This window comes from Danio aesculapii, chromosome 17 (assembly GCF_903798145.1).
Source record: "Danio aesculapii chromosome 17, fDanAes4.1, whole genome shotgun sequence".
Taxonomy (NCBI): domain Eukaryota; kingdom Metazoa; phylum Chordata; class Actinopteri; order Cypriniformes; family Danionidae; genus Danio; species Danio aesculapii.
The window spans coordinates 10,387,217-10,405,777 of NC_079451.1; the positions used below are offsets into that span (position 1 = coordinate 10,387,217).

The window sequence follows — 18,561 nt, forward strand, 5'->3', positions numbered from 1 at the left end:
ATTTCTGGAAACAAAACAATCAATCAATCAGTTTTAACAATTACTTATTTTAGTATTACGTTTAGTGAAAAATACACTGGGCCTCTTTGGATGGCTGGTTATATATTTAGCCTATTTAACTATTCATTCATTCATCGCCACAAAACGTGCGTTTGTATAAGTAGGGCCCACGCTTTTAATTATTTATTTACATATTTAATTGTTTGTTTGCTTGTTCATAATCGATACTAAAAAGGACGCTTTATAAACGACCTTTTTTTTAATCTGAGAGTTGTTAATTGGTCATCACTTGGCACATGAGGTGATAAATGCAAGCGCGTTCACGCGGGTCATTTGGCCGCGCACACGCACAGATAGCACAGCACTGGACTGGAGGAGTTCGCTGGTCAGTCCTCAATCAACATGGGCAAAGTGCACTTTTATGCCATCTGGTCTTTACGAGAAGCACCTCGCCAGTTTATACGGTGCGCACCTTTGTACTTGAACTTTACTATATGACCTAATTATGTTTACCCTATATCAGCTTTCAACTAACCAAATATGTTGGGGGTTCTAACACTTTTACAGCAGTGAGTATAACAAAATCTACTGACTTCATAAAAGTTGAATGTGTCCTTGATAATTGCTAAAATCTTTTCTGTGGACGAAGCGGAAATCAAAACAATTAGTAACATCAAATTCAACGCAAAAGTAAACAAACAAACGTCAATTAAGTCGCTATTTTGACTAAAATTAATAAATAATGATATAAACAAAATATAAATCACGAATTTTCACAAATTCTCTTGGCGTCTGATTAAAGTTGAACATTTTAGTCAAATTTTGCCCAAGATGGTCCTTTTTAAAACTCAGTCTAACCCAAATGTCAAATTCCCTCACTTTTACTTCACAAAAAATGTAGAAGTGAATTTCCATGACCTGAACAGCCAGATAATATTTTAAATCTACCCATTTGAAGCTTTATTATTTTCTTGTTCACATATGTTTTAGTACATAGCCAAGTTCAACTGTTGGTTAGGACAAATAATAATTCAAATGGGAAAAAGTAGTCCATATTTTAATATGTTTTGTCACATCGCATCTGTTTGGGGTACAGCACTAAACCCCAAAAAGCTGGACAGGAAGTTATTGAATTTAATCTTCAATCTTTTCATTAACTTGCAACATTGCTACAACATTGATAAAAACATTGCGATTAATCTGATCACACCTTATGCTACCTAACAGGCTACGTTTTTAACAAAAACAATGCTCAATTACAACTAGCCAGCTAACATTATCGCTAACACTTTTTTGAACCTTTGTGACCATTGGGACTTGGTTAAAAAATACAGCTGACTGCATTTGACTTATTAGTAGTGCGAAAATTATTAAAATAGCACTGAAAAATAGCCTACCCATAACAATGGGCAAACGCATGAAGCAACATACTAAAAACAGTTTAGAAAAGTTACATTTGTATAAATGGGAAGTAAGATTTATAATGACAATTTATATTGCATGACTTGGACAAAAATATCTAAAATTAATCGACTTTCAGTGTCTGGAATAGATATTTAAAGTTCCACAATTTCCTTCAGACTATTCCCTGACTCCTGATAAATGTTTGTAAAAGTAAGAAAAGAGGATATAGTGTTTGTTTAGAGCCTTTCCATATTTACAACCTTGTAAATGTGGATTTAAAAACCTACTGAAAACTCTGATAGTAAATAAGCATTTACTCAGTTAAATAGTATACAGTAGTTTTAAATGTACTGACAGTTTCCTTTGTCTGAGCATCCTTGGTTTTGTTCTCTCTAATATTCCCTGTGTAGAAATGTCAGCCGTACGATGTACCAGGTTCAGATGCCGTTGCCTTTGCCAAAACAGCTCATAGTGTTTGGTTTGGGAGAATGGTCGTCCTCCTTCTCCAACGATACTGAGATCTCTGTGGAGGTTCTGCTGGGGCCGGACATTAAATCACAGGTCATCGGGACACTTTCACCACACTCCAGGCAAGTTCAGATGAGATTATAACCCTGCAAGGAAATCCATTTAATTTGTCATTTTTTAATATATATATATATATATATATATATATATATATATATATATATATATATATATATATATATATATATATTATTTAATCTACATATAAATATTTCTTGAATTGTTTTGGTGTTCATACCAACACATAAAAGACATGAATAGAAGTAATATGTTCAAAATTAGACGTTTTTACATTCAATATCTAAAATGAAATATAAATCTTTTTTTATTATTTAAGGAAGACAATGCTACTTACCACTAATACTACTATTACTACTACTAATAATAATAAATAGTAATTAAAAAACAAATAAATAAACAAACAAGAAACCCTGTAGGAAATCTGAAATAAAACTAAAATAAATAAATATTTGTTTCTTTTACAAATTACACAATTATAACAATTAATTACTAAAAAGGAAAAGTGAATAAATGCCTTCTAGATCTTTTTATGATGAAAATAAAACATTTATAAAAATCTTAAAATGAAATAAGAATTTCTTTTCACCTAAATTATACTGTTCTTTTTTTGTTTATGAGCTCATTTGCTTTAGTGCAACATAAATAAATAAAGAAAAAAAAGAAAATATACTAATGGGATGAAATTTACTCACTATTTACTCATCCTCAAGTAGTTTCTAACCTTTAAGAGTTTTGTTCTTCTGTTAAAACAAAAAGAGTTTATTTTGAAGAAAGCTGAGAACCTGTAACCATTGTAGGAAAAACAAATACTATGGAAGTCAATGATTACAGGTTTCCAACTTTCTTAAAAACATCGTTTTTTTTTTTTTTTTTTAGAAAAAAATTTGGAAAAGGGTTAGGAACAAGTAAAGGGTGAGTAAATAATGACAACATTTTCATTTTGGCCTGAACTATCCCTTTAAATCATGCATTGAGTGTCTTTGCTGACCTCTGGTGGAAATATGTTTAAAACACTGCTAAAGTTTTGTATCTGACTTCATTAGGAACATTTAATTGGTAAATTTGTGTGATTGGACAAATGATGAAATGTAGATGTTTTTCTTCACTTTAACACAGAAATGCATATTATTTTTATTTATTAGTTTTTTCAGTAGCATCTCATTCAGACAGTATTTACATCACAATATAAAGCAAAAGATCTGCCATTACATCAATTTCTTTAGCTAACAGTTCACCCAAAACTGAAAATTGTCATCATTTACTCATCTTTTTCTAAAAATTGTTCTAAACTGTTAAAAACTTGTTCTAAACTGGTTTGAGTTGATTTCTTCTGTTGGATGCAAAAGGAAGATATTCTGTAGAATGCTGAAAAGCTGTAACCATTGACTTCCATAGTATTTGTTTTTCCTACCATATCAATGGTTACAGGTTTTCAGCTTTCTTTAAAAGCTTTCTTTTGTGTTCAACAGAATAAAGAAACATCATAAAGTTTTGTAACAACTTGTGGATTTGCAAATAGTGAGTAAAGGTTTATTTTTGGGTGAACTATCCCTTTAACTGTATCCAAATCACTGTAAATGTACAAAGTAAAGCAAATTCGGGAAATGAGACCTTTTTTCACCTCTTCTCTGGAGTTAACTCCACTTTATGTATGAAGGTGTTTGATCTGGCAAGGCGTTTGGACTCCTGAAGTTGTGGCTGAAGCTGCACAGAGAGGCAGGAGGGGAGATTATGCCAAACTCCTGCTCAATGTCACTGGACAGGTATTCTCAGATCACACATGTATATCTTGTTTGCATTTCTCATGCATCTACTACAAACCTGGATGTTATTAAATGATTTATTCCTCAAAGGTGAAGTCCAGTTTTATTAGCAGCACTCCACGGGTGACGAGGAAACGTTCATCGCTGAGTCAGTCCTCCAACCCATCCAGCACTCTTCTCAGCAGTGCAGACACTCATGATGTGAGAAGATAAGAAGTTGGAATTCATTTTCCTTCTTTTTTTTAGGGTTTTTGTTTTGTTGTCTTATGTTCACCAAGTCTTTATATTTTAATTTCCAAAGTAAGGGTAAAATGGTAAAATTATTACAATTTAGAATAACTGTTGTAATATCAACTACATTATGATTATATATTTAAAATGTAATCTATTCCTCTGATGGAAAGCTGAATTTTTAGTATAATTACTGCTGTATTCAGTGCCACAAGATCAGAAATCATTATCATTTTGGCTAATTTTTCATCAGTTATTAATTGTGCTCAATTATTAATACCTTTATGAGTGTTGATGACAGTTTTTGCTGCTTTTGTATTTGTAAAGACCACAAAGTATTTATTTCAGGGTCTTCAATAAACAGTTCATTTAACTGAACTGATTTTAAATATACAGTTGAAGTCAAAATTATTAGCCCTCCTGTGATTTTTATTTTATTTTTCCCAAATATTTCCCAAGTTATGCTTAACAGAGCAAATATTTTTTTCACTATATTTCCTATAATAGTTTTTCTTCTGGAGAAAGTCTTATTTGTTTTATTTTGGCTAGAATAAAAGCAGTTTTTAATTTGATTAACCATTTTAAGATCAAAATCCTTTAAGCTATATATATTTTGTCAATTGTCTACAAAACAAACCATCATCATACAATTATTTCCTAATTACCCTAATTTGACTAATTAACCTAGTTAAGCCATTAAATGCCACTTTATGCTGAATACTATTATATTGAAAAATATCTAGTCAAAAATGATTATTATTAAAAAAATAATTATTAATGAATAATTATTAAAACTATTAAGTTTAGAAATTTGTAGAAAAAAATCTTCTTTCCCTTAATCAGAAGTTTGGGGAAAAAATATACGAGGGGGTGGGGGGGGTGGTTAATAATTCATTCATTTTCTTTTCGGCTTAGTGCCTTTATTAATCTGGGGTCGCCACAGGGGAATGAGCCATCACAGGGATATATTGCATAATACACGCCCACGCCAGCTCCATATAAGAGCTTTTCCACAAAGAAGCACTTCTAATGATAAGAAATCAAATGATGATTATTACTTGATTACTGCGTATGTGTGGTATCAGTTGTTCTTGAATTTTTAAAATAAATTTAGAATAAATTTTAGTACTAAGATTTGATGAACATTTATTCGTGAAAGCCTCCGTAGGCACATTTCAATGCATAAATTTGTGCATATGCATGGTTTATGAATGAGACCCAATGATTGTACATGTATTTTGGGACATCTTGTCTTGAAAATATTAACTTAAAAACTCCCACTATATCAATTTTGGCTGTTTCCCCGTCCTGATTCACACACTCGACTTTAATTGCACTTTGACATTTTATTGTATTTTTGCGGTAACATGCTGGCAGCACTGCTGGTAGCAAGTTACTGCAACTGCCCCTTTACAGTAACTTGCCTGTAAATGTGTTTTACAGTAGCACAGCCCTAACGCTGACTTCTTTTTATGGTAAAATGCACTTTACCACATCTTAATTTTAGAATATGACAATTTTAACAGTACTTTTAACGATCATTTACTTTTCACACTAGCAGCAAAACCTATTTTTAGTGTTTACTATTGAATTTAATCAATTCCAAACAAGTGATGAGATCATTACAACAATATTTTTATCATTCATTGTTATTATATCCATTTTAAAGTTTGTTTTTATTGATCGCTCTATTGTAAGTACATTTTTTGACACGAGGTTCATTGGTTTTTTTTATTTAAAGTAGCAGTACTTCATTACTTTGAATACAGTAGAATACCACAATTTATTAAATTTGCAGAAAGTTACTGTAAAAATTTTACAATTACCCACAATGCGGTGCATATTACAGTAGTGAACTGTTAAAAATGTATGTGGTTTACGGTAAATAACTATAAAATTGCTGCAAAGTCTAACAGTGATGATGAAATTGAGTCCATTTACTTTATTAAGTTATATAAACAATTGCATAAAACTATTTTCTGTTTTATTTAATGAAAAATTATTTTGTGTCTGTCCCAACATTCTAGTCAACTGTTACATCAATTCTAAACTTTTTAAAAACAATAATTTGATAAATACATGATGGTAGCCTACCTGGTTTGAGGTTAACATCTTCAGCTAAAGCACAACATGTCAACTCTGTTAGTGATTTCAAAAGGTCTAACAATAACTTAAACAACCATTAGTAACAAAATCAAGCATTTTGCATCATTGTACACAATAATGGATTTTGTTTACTGTAAATTATATCAATCCAGTATAAGGAAAATGAATGGAAATGCTTGAAATGTACTCGCAATTCTGTAGAGTCAGTCATAAGAATAATAAACCTTGTTCAAAAACAAACAAAACCCAGACTTCTCAAAGGAGCCATTGTTCTTCGTTGAATTTGAGGTAATTTCTAACAAAACCAGCGATTGGGTTTCATTATTTCTAGACTTGAGCTTTACAGAGCGCCTTAAGCCATGACTTGTGATGAAGTGATCGTGACTTCTCTGTTGTGTGTGTCTATAAAGATCAGCCAGAGATCTCCTCCAGAGGGAAGCATCAGCTGCGCAGAGCTGGCAAAAAGCAGAATGGAGACCCGGGAAAACGCTCTGCTCCATGTTCAGGGTGTGTGGCCAATGGTGAGGACTCGTTCATCAAATCATCAGCCATCAATCGTCTCTTTATGCAAACTAATCTTACACTATGTTGTGTTGTTTTAAAGGATAAGACTCCAAGGCGCTCTGTTATAGGCATAAAAGGATATGTTTGGAGTTCTGAAGAACTGGAAAGCTTTCAGGATCCAATTCCAGGTTCAAGCCCAAAGAAGCGCAAGCTGTCTAAAATGTCTGCGGTGGATTTGGAGGATGAGGCGGCTGTCAAACGTGTGAAGAGTTGCAGAGCTGGTAAAGACTCATGCCTTTGTTTGGGATCATACTGTACGTAATTGTTGATTGGCATGCATAGAATCTTAATGTTATGTCGGATAGAGCTGTTGACTTGGTTGCAGAGTTACTGATATAATTAATAAATCACTGATAGAGCAGTGCGTTTTTGTGCACAGCTGGAACCCAAAGTGTTTGTAATATTTTGAGTGTTATAATAATCGGTTGACATTTTTGAAAATATCATTATTTTCTCTGCTTGTCAAGATAAGCACTGTTGATTGTACATATTATAGATCATATGTTTTTTAATTACTTTTTGAAACCCATGTTAATTTTTATATATGTTATTAAATATATATATACACTTACCTGCCACTTTATTAGGTACACCTTACAAGTACTGGGTTGGACCCTCTTTTGCCTTCAGAATGATAGCATCACACAGTTGCTGCAGGTTTGTCTGCTGCACATCCATGATGCGAATCTCCCATTCCACCACATCCCAAAGGTGCTCTATTGGATTGAGATCTGTTGAGTGTTGAGGCCATTTGAGAACAGTGAACTCATTGTCATGTTCAAGAAACTAGTCTGAGATTATTTATGCTTTATGACATGGCCTGTTATCCTGCTGGAAGTAGCCATTAGAAGATTGGTAGACTGGTCATAAAGGGATGGACATGGTCAGCAACAATACTCGGGCAGGCTATGGCATAGACTATTGTACCTCACTTGGTACTAATGCGCCCAATGTGGGCAATGAAAATATCCCCCACACCATTACACCACCACCACCAGCCTGAACCGTTGATACAAAGCAGGATGGACCCATGCTTTTGTGTTGTTGATGCCAAATTCTGACCCTACCATCCGAATGTTGTAGCAGAAATTGAGACTTATAGGACCAGGCAACATTTTCCAATCTTCTATTGTCCAATTTTGCTGAGCCTTTCCTCAAGGTTGTGCATTCAGAGATGCTCTTCTGCATACCTCGGTTGTAACCAGCAGTTTTTTGAGTTACTGTTGCCTTTCTATCAGTTCGAACCAGTCTGGTCATTCTCCTCTGACATCTGGCATCAACAAGGCATTTGCGCCCACAGAACAGCCGATCACTGGACATTTTCTTTTTTTCGGACCATTCTCTTTAAACCCTAGGGATGGTTGTGCATGAAAATCCCAGTAGATCAGCAGTTTCTGAAATACTCAGAGCAGCCCGTCTGGCACCAACAACCATGCCACGTTCAAAGTCACTTAAACTCCCTTTTTTCCCCATCTTGATGCTCGAATAAAATTGCAGCAGATTGTCTTGACCATGCCTACATGCCTAAATGCATTGAGTTGCTGCCATGTGATTGGCTGATTAGAAATTGCGTTAATGAGCAGTTGGACAGGTGTACCTAATAAAGTGGCCAGTGAGTGTACATTGTTTGAAGACATTGTAATGTTAAGTGTTTTTATTTAATTTGATTCATTTCTCAGACTGTCCATCGAAGCGCTGGAGCCATGCAATGTGTTTGAGTGATCCTGAAACGGCCATTCTGATTGGTGGGGAAGCTGATGACCAGGCCACCTGTAAAGACTCTATATGGAAACTGGAGATTGGTGCGTTTGTACACTGTAAAAAATCTAACAAAAAGTCATAACAGCAAATCTTTATGCTGCTTAAACTTATTTTAATAATTTAATCAGGTTTCAGCAATTTTTTTAAAGTTATAATTTTAACTCTAATATTTTTTAGTCAGTTTGATTGATATAAGTTAAATTTAAAACAGCAAGAATTTTTTTACAGCGTATTGTCATTATGTCTACTGCATAGAAAACTCCTAGAAAAACAAAAGTGTAAATAAAGGTGAAAAGATTCTTAGATTATAAAGGTGTATCTCAATTAGGGCTGCACGATATTGGAAAATTCTAACATTGGGATATCTTTTTTATTTTGCGATTTATATATTGCGATATAAATACAGTTTCACCAGATTACTTCATATCTCAATTTGGAAAGAATTGATAATGTTAGATCGATTGGGATGATTCTACAATGAGAGTGCGTCTCCAAAAAATTGAATTACCAATCTATAAAACTTTTGAGGTCCCCTAACACATTTGCTACTTGCAGTGCGTTTCTGTATTTACATGTGTTGTGAGTATTTTCATGCACATGTTTAGTCAGAGACTCATGAATTAATGTTTACTCTTTGTATCTCCATACGTTTTCATTGTGGTTGTGCTATTTGTAGTGCATTGCTGTATTTGCATGTGTTGTGAGTATTTTCATGCATAACAATCTATAAATACATTCAAGAGAAAGATACAATTGAAATAGTGTTTTATCATTATATGAGTCTAACAGTATTCAAGTACAGTAACTGAACGCTAAAAATAAAAATAATTTAATAACAATAAATCGTTGTTAAAGTTACAAGTGGTAGAATTTCTAATACCTGAATGTTTTTAAAATCAGTATAGAATCACAGACATCAAAAACGCATGCAACTGATGAATTATAACACAAACTCAACATTGCATATCCTGCGATGTTACTATTGCGAATGATCACATTGCGATATCGATGCTGAAATGATATATTGTGCACACCTAATCCTAATTAATTTCTTTGTCATCGAAAAGTTGATTTATTTCAGTAATTCAGTTCAAAAACTCGATTCATTACACAGACTGGTATTTTTTTTATGCTATGTTGTACTGTATTGTATTGTAAATTTTGTTTTCCGATTAAATACAAAAAGAAATGTATTAACGTCATTCAAATATACTTGATTTATATGAAAATATACATATATAGAATTAAATACATTTTTAACTATAAGATTAGTTTTAATTTAAATTATTTTCCCAAATTTCACATCATTGTAACTCAAGAAGTATTTGAAAATTTCTTAGTACCCTTTTAGACTTTGTTTAATAAGCTTTTATTTTGGTTTCGTAATGTTACGACCCTATATGGCTCAGTTAGAGTTACAAGGATCTCAATAAGGAGTAAATTGCTGCATTGTACTTCTTTAACCCTTGTGACCATAATTTCCAGAAAATGATTTCTGGTTCCCCATGGACGTCTCCTCGTCAGAGTTCTGCCCTCCAAACTCTCAAGGTCACTCTGCAACCTATGATCCCGAGTCTAAAGTGGTCTATGTGTACGGTGGTCTCAGAGAAGGCCAGCGATACAGTGACATTCATGTACTCGACACTACAACATGGAAGTGGAAACTTATTTCTGTGAGTGCTGAAGTACTTACTTCATACCTAACACTGAACACTTATAGTTTCTGCATTTCTGACTTTCTAAATAGGCGAAGGGAAACATACCGTCATTGGCGTATCACAGTGCTACTGTCTATAAGAAGGAGCTGTATGTGTTTGGAGGGCTGCAGCCCAGCCGGTGTCCTGAAGGCAGAGTTTGCAGTAACGCTCTGTACATCTTTAACCCCGAGCATGGTCTGTGGTATCAGCCCATCGTGGAGGGTGACCGGCCTCTGCCCAGGTTCGGGTCAGTGCTTTTACCTTTTGTTTTTCTACTTTTTTGGGAGCTATTTCCAATATTCAGTCATTTAACTGAAGCTGCTGTCCAAAGCAACGTGCAAATGAGGAAGGCATTAATCACCTCAACATGAATACGCACAAGAAATGCTACTTATGCATAGGTTCTGATAGAGCTAGGGTAAGTAAAAAAGTTTATATATATATATATATATATATATATATATATATATATATATATATATATATATATATATATATATATATATATATATATATATATATATATATATATATATATATATATATATATATATATATATATATATATATATATATACACTAAATACAAAAACCAGTCCAAGTTTTATCCCCAAGAATGTTTTCAAAAGCCTCTTACACACCCATTAACCGAGTTCTTAACTCTGGGTGGAAGAGGTACACCTTTCAACTACTGTTATACGTATCAGTATCATTGGTATACATCAAAATTTTGTGAATCTACAGATGCCTTTCATTCACATCTGAATGAGAACCCCACAGCATTCCGTTACTACCCACTACTTCACAGACAATCCCTAATCTATAATATTTTAAATCGTCCTACCTTCTTTTTGTTGATTGATCAATGGTGTCACCAGTAAACAAGTGCCACGTGTCCTCCATCAACTGTAGGGATTATTTACAATTTTAACCCAAAGAATGACCAGTCTGTCAGATGAAGAAGAGCCGGAGTCAGAGATTCAAATAAATAAATAAATGAAGTTTACTGAAGATAGTTTGCAGTTTCATCAGCATAAGCCAGCTTCAACACTCACATAGAGTTCCTAGGCCGCTCTGGCTCAACAATGCAGCAATTATACTTTTTACACAAGTCCAATAAAGGCTGGATCCAGGTAAACGGTTCTCATTGGTTACAGCAAAAATAGACAATTCTAAAGGTGTGCGTCAATGAAGGATTGTATCTAGCTCCAGATATGAATAGCCTAAATGTGTGCATCAAGGAAGAATTGTATCCAACTTCAGATATGGACGACGGCATGGTTCTTGGGGGTCAGGCCGACCCTAAACTGTTAAGAGAAAACTGAACTACTGAGGCATTACATAGACGCCAGAGACAATCTGTTGTGGAAACTCAAGGTTGTTCATTGTATGTACAGCTGTCTTATCAAACTGGCTCAAAACTGGTTTAATTAACATTCGGCTGCAATATCCTTACTACACACAAAGTCTATCTAGCATAACAAGGAATTACTTTAAAAAGAAAAAAAAACAACAGCTAAATTACTGTAGGCAATATCATGACAAATAGAAACGGTTGTTTCCCCCTCCTCAGCATCAGTAATTCCGCTCAAAAGAGGGAGAGAGGGAGGTCTCCATTACCTATGACCTGGTTTGTGTGTCTCCTGGAAACAAAGTTAAAATAGACAGACAAAGAGAGGAGCAAGGACACTGAACATTCTTACATAAAGCAGTGTGTTAACTTATTCATTAGTTAAAATCAATTCAAAGTTAAATACTCATTCCAATAATCAAATAATCATATTTGATAAAAAATAATGAGAAGCAGGATGATGATGATGATGAAGTCGTTGTTGAAGAATTAGTTTTCAGTTTGTGGGATTAAAACGATTGTTCCACCAGCGAGGAACCATGAGTGCAAAGTTCCTGGAAAGTGATTTCTGTGATGAGCCTCTCTGTGACGGTACTATGAGGCATCACTCACTTACTGATTGGAGGCTTCTGGAGGGGGTATAGATTTGCAAAAGCAGGTGGAGGTAATGGGGTGCAGAGTCGGTGGCTGTTCTGTAGAAATGCCTAGATATCTCAAAAGCTTGGACTAGACGTTGTGCATCATAAGTCAGTAAGGGTCTGATTTTCCTGATGTTGAAAAGTGCAAACATGCATGATCAAGCTTTAACAATGTGCTCTGGTCATCTGGGATCACCCCAAGATTCCTTACTGAATTAGATGGGATAAGAGTTGTTGATTCCAGCTGGATGGAGAAATAGTTTTAAATAGCTGGAGTTGCAGGGAAGATGAGGAGTTCGGTTTTTGGCAAATTAAGCTTTAGGTGATGCTCTTTCATCCATGCAGAGATCTCTTATAGGCAGTACAAGATCCTTGCAGTTACCATTAGGGGCATCTGGCTGAAATACAGAGGGATATGGCTGTTTGTTGTCGGGATTACGGTAATCAGAGAAACCATGTGATTGGATGATGGGTCCTGGTGATATGGTATAGATTGAGAATGGAAGGGGACCAAGAACTGCTCCCTGAGGTACCTCAGAAGATAAAACAGAACAAGACAAAACGATGTCAAAATTGTCAATTGCTCTTGTTTTGTTAAAACAACAAATACATTGTTGTTGATGACAAATTCCACACACCCTTCCATCTGCTTTAGTTTTTACTGTATAGTGCTGCAAAATGTTAACCATATTAGCTCTCCTATGGAAGCATTGATATGAAAACGTCAGCCGATACTGATAACTCTCTATTTGTGGAAACACATAATCAAAATAGAAGCCTATTTATTTCATATAAATCTTTGTATGAATCCTTTCATGTAAATCTTTGTAGATCCTTTTTAAGCCTAATCCTAAATATCTCTTTTTAAATCTGACATCTATCATTTATTTATTATAACTCCTGGCTGATTTTTGTACTCCAGGCACTCCACCACACTGCTGTCTAACAAGATGGTCATTTTTGGTGGGAGAAAAACAGCCACTTACCTCAACGATCTTCACATCCTGGATCTTGGTAATGACCATGAGCTCATGCGCATCTCTTTTAAGCATACACTGTCCTCTCTGCTTTTCATATTCTCAGTTTCATATGATAAGTCTTTTTTTTGTGTGAAAGGCTTCATGGAATACACAGCTGTAAAGCACGAGAACATGCCCCCATTGGCCCGTGGGTAAGACTTCAAAATAATGCTATTCGGACTGTTCGAATACACACATATAATGAAAAATATTTACATGGTTTCAGTTGTGCAGTTAAGTGTGTGCTGAAGGGAAGAATTAATGATTTTTTTTGCTATTTGATTGTCCCGGGCAGGTTTCACGCTGCTCTACCAGTGTCTGACAACAGGGTGCTGATCAGCGGAGGCTGCAGTGCTGTTGGAGCCTTACAGGACCTTCATCTCTTTAACATAGGTCTGATCTTCACTAATTTACCACAGCTACTGTACCATACTGCTTCATAGTATTAAATACAGTTCAATTAACCTTGTAGACCTATATAATCGTTTGATAAAACCGTTATATTATGATTTTTACACCCTCATCTGAACATGATAACACTAGTTAGAAAACACTAAGTTGAAATAGATTTTCCCCTCTATCAAAAATCACCATTTCTGGATTATTCTATGAGTCCTTAGGTTTTATATACAAACATCAAAGTCTTGAATAGCCACGATAGTTTACCTGTTAGCCAGCACTCAGTTTTGGGGATTTACACCTACATAACTTTAAATAGTAACAGTTCCTGATTCCAGTAAGCTACCAACACAAATTATGTATCATTGGAAAGAAGACACTTTGAGCTTTACTGTGGTAAAAAGAGAAGTTACATGTTAAAAAATATAAAAAGTTATACATTATGAAGTCATGAGAAAAAACTAAATTGTAGTGTTCAATATTTGTTTTCATAAACAAACACAGGAAAACATTAATGTAATGTCCTAGAAAAAATAAGACTTGAAAGCCAAGCGTTTCATGAGTTTATATTTCAAATTTGATGATAGCATGCAAAACGAGATTACTGTAAAAGGTTTTCGATGTCCTTCTCTCCCTCACCATCAGAGGCATTTTCTCAATATGATCTTCCCAAGCTAAAACATTAACAGTTGCTGAATGATTTGGTCTACATTCACAGTTCATGTATCTTTGGAAAGAAGACACTCTGGGCTTTATTATCCATCATCTAGCGTTTATAATGCTCAAAATGAAAAAGAGTTATAGATGCTTAAGTAATGTAAAAAAAACTTGCACCGCACTAAACATTTTATTATTTCATAAATATGTGAAATCAGTCCTGGAGCAACACAGACAAGTAATAGGTCAGAAGCTACACATCTCTTGATTATATGTTTTTAATTTGATGCCAATATCATGCAAAATGAAATTTCTGGAATTATGTTTTGTGATTTTTCTCCCTCTCCTTGTTAGTGGAGAAGCAGTCTGATGACCACACGTACTGAAGGTTTCACACACCACTCATTTTTAAAAAAATAGACTAGTGATTAAAATGTGTCATTCATTCCTATTTAACTAGTCTATTTTCAGACTATTGTCTATTAGATTTCCAATGACAGCCCATATTTAGTCTTGTTTTAGCTAAGATGTCTATGTTTGGATGTCAATTAAACACAAAAAATAATTCATAACGTAATCCAGTTATAAATGTCTGTCAGAAATGCTGAGATACTATCAGTGATAGTCATATAATCAGGCCGGGATGAGAGGTAGAGTTGAGTGTTATTAGCATATCATAATGATAGAAAAAGCCATTTTCTGAACTCCCTCAGTTGTATTGTAATTAGGGTTGTGTTGTGAATTTCTCTATCCGGGTCACGACACCAAAACTGTTGTGAAGTTCTAAGACGAGCCAAAAACCAGGGAGAACTTTCGGGTATCTCCAAAGCAGAATTCTTTAATAAGAAACTCGACGTCGATGTGGCGTCATCGAAAGAACTCTGAACTAGTGCAGCCAAGCAGTTTTAATTACATTTTACAGACATTGATACATGTAGGTGGGGACAAACCTAAACAAAGCATGCAAATGAAGTGTTGCTGTCAGCAGGGTAAATTGCCCCCCCAGCCCCAATCTCATCAGCATATAAGTACTCATTTATGATATATTTTAGCATGAACACAAAGCATGCTGGAGACAGAACCCGTCCGGCCAGTTGACCAGCTTGAAAGTGTTACTTTTCCATTTGTTAGACAATAGACACAGCTGTGCTTTAAAACTGACAATTTGCATTACTTTGCAAACACGAGACTGTGTTTCACATATAGGCTCCATCAGAATGTGTTTAACAAAGAAATATATATATTTAAAGAAATTTGTAATCTTTCAGTTGTCATGATGCTGGAGTTTCGGTACCAATCGGTACTGAAATTTTAAAACGTCCATTTCCTGCTAACATTTAAGTGCTGTTGAACGCATTCTTAAACACGTGCTCGGAGACACTGGACTGTTTTACAGCTACGAAGATCAGTCAATTCATCAGTGGATCGCTTGTATGTCAGCTCATAGACAGACCAGCTTTAAAACACTCCAGTGTCCTTGTATCTGTTTTTGCACTCTGTAAACAGTGGTGAAGTGCTGTGTACTGATGACTTTCACCAAAGACTATAGAATACACAAGACATGTCACTCGTATACTTTTGAATAGGGAGAAGTGTAACTGTCAATATGGTGAATGAAGCCCCGCCTTCTAGTACAGGAGCCAATCAGTGATCGCTATGGGGCTAATAAAGCCCAGCTTCTAGTACAGGAGCCAAACAGCGATCGCTATAGAATGACAACTCTCCAGGGGAGGGGCTCGGACCAGACGTGAGATTCTGCAGATTTTGTGTGATACGAACATTTAGAAATGAAACTAAAGAGGCAGTTGTTGTTTAATTTTATTGGTGATTCCTAAGATGAAATGTAATCATAAGCTTGGCAAGTAGTTTTGGAGAATTTGATGTTTCCCCATTCAAACAGCATGCTGGAGCATACTACCCGACAGGCGTTTCAAACATGGCCGCCGAGTGAAATGACTAGCCTTAAAGGGACTTTGCCTTCACGGTCAATAAGTCATTTCTGTTGAGCTGATTAGTACTGAAATTCAGTATTGGGACAACATCAATTGTAATTAGGGTTGTTCTGATACGGATACTAGTATCTTAAATACTTGCCGATACTGCAAAACTTCTGGCATCGATATCGCAGAGTATTTAAAACCATAAACTGATCTGATACCATCTTTTTAAATGAGACATATGCCTGCTAGATTTGCTTAACACTAGCAAACACATACATTAAGTTATATTTACTTTTGTTTTCTATTACTTAAGTATTTTATTTGACAACATAGTTGTTGTACTTTAAGATACTGCGACATGTGAAACAATGAATGTCTATTTAGATTGAGTATAAGGTTCTGTTGCACTGTAAAAATCTAAAAGCTGAAGTGCCTTTTTATTTAAAGTTTCCAAGAGGTCATTATTCTATATTATTCATGTTTATTTTTTATACTATATTTTTTGCATTGATTTTTATGCAGTTATATTGTAAAAACACATTTTTTTTCAGTTTTCTATGTTTGATTTGTGGCTGAACTTGTTTCAGTAAAGTATGGTAAATAATATTATGGTTGAATGTCTGATAACAAAAATGCCAGATAATAAACATACTCTAGTTCACTGTATGTATTTGTTTATTTTATTGTTGGATAAGTCTGAAGCACACCGTAAATTCATGGTGTACTCACATTAGGTACAGTTACCTTGAACTGTGCCAAAGCGCGATTGTCCCCCATACCCTCTCCCCCTCGGCCGGCACTCGCATTGCATTTTTTTACCAACTCGACCTGAGCACGCTTACATCATCGATGATGCGACTGTTCAGTTTAACAGAGAGAAGCGCCCTCGCTCAGCACAGTGGACTTTAGTTATATCGTTTTGTATTATTTTTAGTCATTTGGGATGCAGACACTTGCAGTCAAACACTTTGCCGAACATATCCACCACTTTTGACACTCATAAATTATCACAAAAAGTCCTTGTGCTGCAGGTATTAGGAGGTTTCCTGAAGGTGCAGTGCAGTGAGGGGTTTGCATCTTTAATAAACTGCAACAGTTTGCATTCATTGAAAATTAAGAATGATTAATCCATATGAAACAATCCCTTAAAAGTGACGTTGCATCTTCAGTTTCGGGCTCACTAAAAGCATACCGCGCCAAAGCCCAACCGAACCACGCCCTGGCACACCTCTTCCAACTGAACTACACCTGAGCCCGATTCACAGCACTCACTTTCCAAACGAAGCGGGAAACGCGCCTGGGCAAGGTTCGGATAGCATAGTGTGAGTGCTCTCTTATTTGGTCAATTTATACAGGGTTAGTAGTGCACACAACGGTTTCTACAGATACACACTCTGGTATCGGTTCAGTACTCTGTATCGGCCGATACCCTGAGCTCATGTCTCAGAAATGGTGTTGGGGGAAAGTGTATCGAAACATCCTTAATTATAATACAATCTTATCATTTTCTTCCGGGAATAAGCATGTCACCGCATCCCAAATTTAAATTGAGTGAGATGTCCATATGTTAAAAAGTCAATGTGGTCTAAATGTTGTTTGAATCCACATGCACTGATTTTATCATACGACCAAAAACACATTTAAACATGAGGTTCAGTAACACAGATCAGAATTTTTCTTTTGAGGTAACCTTTTCACTCAGTGTAGCTTCTCTAATAGAATAAAAATGGTTTCATGGACATAATTTTCCAAATTATTCATACAATGGAAAAGATTTGGTTAATTATTACTCTGAAATTCTTGTTTTCAGATAGCAACTCCTGGACATCACTGGTGTCTCCATCTCTGTGCTGTAAGCCCCGCGCAGGGCACAGTCTGATCAGACTGGGCTTTACAAAGCCTTCAGAGCTGAGGGATGCCAGGGACCGGCACCATGGCAACAGCCCCTCTCTACAGTGTGCCATCCTGATGTTTGGAGGGTCGGACTGTTCGGGAACATTTTATAACGACACCGTTAAATGTACAGTTCAACTCCCTGTTTAGGGTCAGGGACTTTTTTTAATTCTTAGAAATGAATATAGGGTACAAAAACATTGTGAAGCACTTTTAGAATGAGTATTTTTAAATGTTGCAGTGTTGCAGTTTTAGCACGAACAGCTGTTTTACAGCTACTGATTTTATATGAATTTCTTTTAGAGCAAGCAAAGCCTTCACTCGCACTAGCAGATACACATGTAGATTTGTATTTAGCACACTCAGAGCCTCTGTATTTTTGTGCAATAAATCTTTTCTCTTCTTTTGCACGTATTTTACACGTTTGTTCACGTTTTGCTTTGTATGTTTGACTTGTGTTGCACTTCCACTTTCTTCTCACTGACATGTACAGCTCATCTCTTGTTCCTAGATGTCTGAAAGTTGCAAAAGAAGCAACTCTATTCTTTTCACCAAAGCAATAAATGCAGCACTTTGTGAAAAGAAACTG

General features: G+C 35.3%; 1 protein-coding gene across 1 annotated transcript; it reads left to right on the top strand.

The window, feature by feature from the left end:
- The first annotated feature begins 402 nt into the window (after positions 1-402).
- zgc:163014 (uncharacterized protein LOC100038766 homolog) lies at positions 403-18,536 on the top strand. Its single transcript, XM_056477214.1, has 13 exons — positions 403-464; positions 1,815-1,994; positions 3,611-3,716; positions 3,807-3,917; positions 6,464-6,574; positions 6,658-6,838; positions 8,297-8,419; positions 9,864-10,051; positions 10,126-10,322; positions 12,987-13,078; positions 13,181-13,235; positions 13,379-13,476; positions 17,890-18,536. The coding sequence occupies exons 1-13, from the start codon at positions 403-405 to the stop codon at positions 18,120-18,122; spliced, it is 1,737 nt and encodes a 578-aa protein (XP_056333189.1). The 3' UTR covers positions 18,123-18,536.
- The last annotated feature ends 25 nt before the right edge of the window (positions 18,537-18,561 follow it).